Genomic DNA, 6,357 nt, shown 5'->3' with positions numbered 1-6,357 from the left:
ACTCGCCGGCTGAGAAATCTTTATACATGTAGTGTATTACATGGTCGTAGTTTATCAGTAGGTATATAATACATAATGTTCCTCTTAGTTGTGGCATTGCAGGTGAAGTCTTATTAAACACTAATTAGAATCAGGTAGGTGATAAATTACTATAACCACTCAGCTTGACATTTATAGCACCACACAGGGCCTTGAAGCAGTGTACAGAGCTGCGGTGTACCGCTGGTTAGTTTAACCTTAGGGTATGTTCACACGCGGCATCTTTTTTTTTACCACAAAGATGCAGCGTTTTTGTTCCAAAAAAAAAAAACCCCGCACCGCGGTAAAAACGCATCAAAAACGCAATGCGTTTTAAGTCTAATCTATTGACTGGAAGGGCTCAAAAACGCTAGAAAAATGCAAAAAGAATTGACATGCTACATCTTCAAAAACGCAGCCAACAAAAGATGCCCAGTGTGGACAGCAAAATAGAAATCTCATAGACTTTGCTGGGGGAAGGAAATGCACGAATTTGGTGCATCTTTGTGACCTCAAAAACGCAGCAAAAGATGCCCTGTGTGAACATAGCCTAATTCCACATAACTGTGAATGGCAAGGTTTATGACTTTACACTTATCACTACACGTCATCTGCCACTTTCATGAATGGCCGTCCACTGAATGCCCTTCTGGCTGAAAAAAGGGGGTTCCCCCTTTAGAATGTTAACCCTCCGTCACATACAATATCGGTTCTAACGAGTTCACATACAATGTGACTGTCAGGCGCAGGCTAGAAAAATACCTATAATATCTAATGTTTGCAATTTCAGTGCTCTAAAAGTGATCAGTGACCTTCATAGGGATGTAATAAAAGAGACTACATATAATCAGGTGCAAAAAAAACCCATTTACTTAACATAAAACTAATAACTCTGAAATACAAACATTTCAAAACTCCCGCCAAATAGTGCCCAGTTCGACTCTACAAAGAAAATTTATGGAAACAAACTTAATTTTAAAGGTACCTTAAGTACTATTAAACACATATTCAATCAGAATTAGATCCTGAAGTTTCCCCAGAAAAATTACACTTGCAGAGCATGTGATAAATAAAAACATAAAATACCAACCTTATTGAGTGTGACGTGTTCACATACAATGAGCCTGAGAGATTAGCGCAGTTATCTGTCCTCCTGAAGCTCTGCAATCCAACTGTGGTATGAGGTTTCACAGAGCTGCTAGAGACAGGAGACTACATGGAGGGAGGGGATTTCCTCACAATCTGGTGAGGAAGGAGAAATGAAAGTAAAAGAGATGTGCCTGTCAGGCCTATTGTATGTGACGGACGGTGAATATGCCTTAAAAAACAAGTTTCCCTGCCTATCAGGGCTGTGGAGTCGGAGTCGGAGTCGTGGAGTCGGAGTCGGAGCTCATTTTGGTGGAGTCGGAGTCGGAGTTGGAGTCGGTATAAAATGCACCGACTCCGACTCCTAAAATATATAATAAATTGGGGACAGGAGTGCAATGCAGAATGTGCTGAATATTTTACTAAATAGTAACATTTAGTATAATGCTTATATTTAAGTGAAAAATTTATTGTAGTACAATGTGAACATCAGACATTTAATTGTTTTTATGATACAATAATCAAGATATTTGGATAGAACATAAAATATTTATTGGATACAACTTTAGAACACAAAAAACTAATAAATTGTAAATATGTAATATTATATATATATACACACAGTGTATATACACACACAAGATATATATGTAATCTACTGTATATTACATAGTGTATTACATATTTACAATTTATTACAGTTTTTTGTGTTCTAAAGTTGTATCCAATAAATATATTTTATGTTCTATCCAAATATCTTGATTATTGTATCATAAAAATTATTAAATGTCTAATGTTCACATACACATATTCATGTACTACAATAAATTTTTCACCTAACTATAAGCAATATATGTAGGAGTCGGAGTCGGAGCCGGAGTCGGAGTCGGAGCCGGAGTCGGAGTCGGTGCAAGAGAATTTGAGGAGTCGGAGTCGGAGTCGAAGGTTTGGCTTACCGACTCCACAGCCCTGCTGCCTATGAGGTTATGAAACGATCCCTTTAAGTCGTAAAGAAAATAGAAAAATACAAAACAAGGCGTTTTTTTCCAAATATAAATTTATTATATATACAAAAAATAGAAAAAAAAAAATAAAAATCACAAATGTAAAAACAAATAAAAAAAAACACTATAAAATGTATAAAATAGAGGCAATTGTAGGTCTACCTTGCCATCAACAAGTCCAAGTGTAGGGTATATATGATACACAAAAAAAACTTAGGCTGTATAGGTCATAAAACAAAAGGGCTAAACTGCAAGCACCAGAGTAAGTAATGATACTATAGGTTTATAGCGGGAGGACGCGACTTGTGTCCCGCAAAGCAATTCTCTTCTGGTCACAGATGAGATTACCTACGTCTGGAGGCTGCTTGCGTGTATTTTCCATGTCCAATAGAGTTGGCAGGAACACAAATGGGTAAAAACTAATCTTTGGGATCCCCAATATCAATAGGGTGGCATGCCAGCAGAAGTAGATGAGGTGGGCGGCAGCTATGATTACTAGTACATTGTGGGAGCAGTGAATCTCTCGCGAATTTAAGCTACAATGGAGGAGGCCTCATGTGCGGTCTGAGCCCTCAGTGTACAGAGGTTTAAGTCCAAGAAGACAAATCGCCGCCTATCATACACTTATGGCACATACTTTCAGTATGCAATAAATGTCTTGGAGAGGAATACACCTTTATGTTTAATGACATCCCTGGGATTAGTTCAATCAGAAAGGATGACCTTCAGGCCAAAAAAAGATCTCTAGGGAGGTGAGAAAATGATCACACGCTGGAGAACAAAACTAGAGGTCTCTGCCGCTGGAGGATTTTAGCCCCTCCATTAGATAACTTAGTACTAGCATTCCACCCCAAATCTATCAAAGTTCCTGAGAAGGACAGTGAGTTCCAGGTGGACCTGCCCCATGGCTGTGGTCTGTAGACGGTACCGGTCCGCTCCTCCATATATGAGGTTTGGTGATTTCAGCTGTGGTCCACCTCCTACGAACATCTGTGAAATCTGCTCCTGCCAGGTCCCCAAGGGTCTCCACGCGGTGCTCGACAATGTGTGCGTTCCTGGGGTAGACGGGACGTGCAGGAAGCTGTATCCATACAGCTCGTTCCGACCAAAAGAGTCCTGATGCCAAACCTGAAGATGTAGCTTAGGCCAACCTGGGAACGGGAGGTGGGTGTAGTTTAATAAGGAGGTGCTCAGATGTACTCAACACAGGTGGGTTTCACACTATGCCCAACAGAAACTGCAGCTGAACACTCTCCATAATGAGCCAAGCTGCACTATCTGGAGACATGTGCTGTTTCAGCTCCACACAGTATGTTACTTCCGGTGGCAGCGGCACCAGGTATCAGCCAATTGTGGGGGCGATCTAATATTGATGACTTACCTAAGGCTCCGTTATCTATATCACAGTCTCTTTATCATTATGTGTCTCGTTAATTTAGACCGACTTACCTTGCAACCCTTTGGTTGCAAAATGTATATCAATAGGATGTGACCAGAAAGCCATGTCTTCATTCTGGGGGTTGTCCACCTGCGTCTGACCTTCCACCGTCCCCGAAAGCAACTTCCAGGCTCCCCCTATATGAGACGCACAGAAATTATTCCGGGAGCAAGTGTACGACTCTGAGGCTACAGCTGTCATCAATAACAGCGACCACAGATGGGTGGAGGCAGTGACTGTCCTTACCGGCTCATAATAAAAATGCATTTAATAATATTAGTATTGGCTGTGGCTCGTACCTGTGTGCACCCCCCATTTACAAAACAAGCTGTGCTGTGGGAAGCCGCTGGCACCGAGGATCTGCCCAATGATGTGGACCTCCGCCATCTCTGAGGAGAAAGACATTCATTTAAGTTCAGATAATTGGTAATAATGCAGACTACACCACCACGTTGTCAGCGCCCCTGGACCCCCAGTCCACAAAAGTGTCAACTAAATCAGATCAGAGAAAACTGCCACCTATATGACCTGATCCAACAAAAGTCTCAAAAAGTAAACCTCAAGACAAAAATGTATTGGCATGCCACCCTGAAGGCCCAAGAGTCTTGAAGTGACACCCAGACTGGCCTAAGAGTCTCGAGACGCCACCCAGATGGCTCAAGAATCTTGGGGAACAACACAAGATTCTCGAGTGACACCCAGACGGCCCAAAAGTCTCGGGAAACGACCGAGATGGCCAAAAAGTCTCGGGAAACGACTGAGATGGCCAAAAAGTCTCGGGAAATGACTGAGATGGCCAAAAAGTCTCGGGTGACACCCAGACAACCCAAGAGTCCCGGGGTGACACCCAGACGGGCCCAAGAGCCTCAGAGCGCCACTCAGAAGGCCCAAGAGTCTCAGAGCACCACTCAGAAGGACCAAGAGTCTCAGAGCACCACTCAGAAGGCCCAAGAGTCTCAGAGCACCACTCAGAAGGCCCCAAGAGTCTCAGAGCACCACTCAGAAGGCCCCAAGAGTCTCAGAGCACCACTCAGAAGGCCCCAAGAGTCTCAGAGCACCACTCAGAAGGCCCCAAGAGTCTCAGAGCACCACTCAGAAGGCCCCAAGAGTCTCAGAGCACCACTCAGAAGGCCCCAAGAGTCTCAGAGCACCACTCAGAAGGCCCCAAGAGTCTCAGAGCGCTACTCAGAAGGCCCCAAGAGTCTCAGAGCGCCACTCAGAAGGTCCAAGAGTCTCGTAGTGACACCGCTAATGCCCAAGAGTCTCGAAGCACCACCCAGAAGGTCTAAGAGTCTCAGGGCACCACCTGGATGACACAAGTCTCAAGTGACAACCAGACGGCCCAAGAGTCATGTAGTGACACCCATATGGCCCAAGAGTCTCGCAGTGACACCCGTACGACCCAAAAAGACAGAAGAGTCTCATAACGCCACCCAGGAGGCCCATGAATCTTGGGGTGCCATTCGGAAGGCCCAAGAGACTTGGAGGACCTCCCAGACGACACAATATTATCACTATATAACCCAAATATCACAAGCCTCATAAAACAACCTGAATTACATAAATGTCTCAGCAACGGACCAGCATCACACAGAAGTCTCAGCCAGTCATCTGAATTTCCACAAAAGTAAAAAATGTGATCCACATCACACAAATGTCTCTGAAAGTGACCCCAATACTGTACAAAACGGCAGCATATGACCTAGACCTCACAAAAATGTCTCCTGTCACACAGACACGTCCCCACACATCTCATAGAGAGCCAGACACTGAGCACAGAAGAGTCTCATTTACCGAGCGAAATACTGAGCCAAGAGAACAAACAGCGCAGAAATGCGAGGAAAAAAATGCCAAAAACTGCTCCAAAAAATCCCAACTGTGACCCCTGACCCCCCCACTGCCATCAACTGACATACGGGCCGTACCCGGAGCTCAGGAAAAGCGCCCTGCCCTCACCCCTCATGTAATGGCCGCCTTCCCCCGGTATACGGCTTCTTGCACATCCCCTCCGCACACAGTCCCCACACAGCACACACTCCCGCTCACAGATATCAGCCCCTCCGCTGCGAAGAGTTCGTCAGTTGCTAGGCAACAAAAGAAGTCGCCCGTTTCGCGAGAGGAAGCGGAAGTGACGTCAGGGAGCCTGGCATCCCGTGCAGGATGTTGTCGCCGAGCTGCGCGCCGCCATGATGTCTAAGGGCAAGTTTCAATGAACTTTATTGCTATGAACAGGATTGGGATGTTTGTGATATTATACTTCTCTAATTCTCTAACAATCACTATAATCTGGGTCGAAACTAGGCGCTGCTGTCCTGACCTCCTGCTTGTCAGGTTTCCCAATTATTATACTAATACTAATTATTATAATAATTACTAGTACTAATACTATTATATATTATTATACATATTAATCAAATATATATATATATATATATATTTGATTAATTTTTCTGTAACTTATTTATATAATAAAATAAATAGGTAAAATAGATAAATGAATTAAATTAAAATGTATTTTTATACACACACACAATTATAAAAAATCTATAAATAAATAAAAAATAAAATAAAGTAATCCAATAATAAAAAAATTACATAGTAATAAAATAAATAAGTAAAATAAAAAATAAAAATAAAAATGTATTTTTTATATATATATATATGTGTATATATATATATATATATATATATATATATATACACACACACATTTATTTGTGTATTTGTATATGTATATATATGTGTATAAAGATACATTTTTATTCTATATATTTTTTATTTTACTTATTTATTTTATTACTATATATTTTC

At 42.1% G+C, this 6,357-nt stretch overlaps 1 protein-coding gene across 2 annotated transcripts; it reads right to left on the bottom strand.

Moving 5' to 3' along the window:
* Window positions 1-2,207: 2,207 nt before the first annotated feature.
* B9D2 (B9 domain containing 2) lies at window positions 2,208-5,677 on the bottom strand. 2 transcript variants are annotated; one of them, XM_075322557.1, is made up of 4 exons: window positions 5,593-5,677; window positions 3,846-3,935; window positions 3,558-3,683; window positions 2,208-3,259 (listed from the first exon to the last, which is right to left on the bottom strand). In XM_075322557.1, the coding sequence occupies exons 2-4, from the start codon at window positions 3,931-3,933 to the stop codon at window positions 2,946-2,948; spliced, it is 528 nt and encodes a 175-aa protein (XP_075178672.1). In that variant the 5' UTR covers window positions 3,934-3,935; window positions 5,593-5,677; the 3' UTR covers window positions 2,208-2,945. The 2 variants fall into 2 exon arrangements, with proteins under 2 accessions (XP_075178672.1, XP_075178671.1); XM_075322556.1 differs by lacking the exon at window positions 5,593-5,677 and adding an exon at window positions 5,503-5,582.
* Window positions 5,678-6,357: the final 680 nt, after the last annotated feature.

Source organism: Anomaloglossus baeobatrachus, chromosome 9 (assembly GCF_048569485.1).
Source record: "Anomaloglossus baeobatrachus isolate aAnoBae1 chromosome 9, aAnoBae1.hap1, whole genome shotgun sequence".
In the NCBI taxonomy this organism is placed as follows: Eukaryota; Metazoa; Chordata; class Amphibia; order Anura; family Aromobatidae; genus Anomaloglossus; species Anomaloglossus baeobatrachus.
Note: the sequence above shows the minus strand (reverse complement) of the source record. Positions and strands in the feature narration are given on the sequence as shown.

Excerpts from the sequence above, each read along its gene's own strand:
- B9D2 (XM_075322556.1), bottom strand. Across the intron at positions 3,684-3,845 it reads TAAATGGGGGGTGCACACAG|GGGGAGCCTGGAAGTTGCTT; the intron begins GTACGAGCCACA and ends CGTCTCATATAG. Across the intron at positions 3,260-3,557 it reads TGCAACCAAAGGGTTGCAAG|GTTGGCCTAAGCTACATCTT; the intron begins GTAAGTCGGTCT and ends TCCCGTTCCCAG.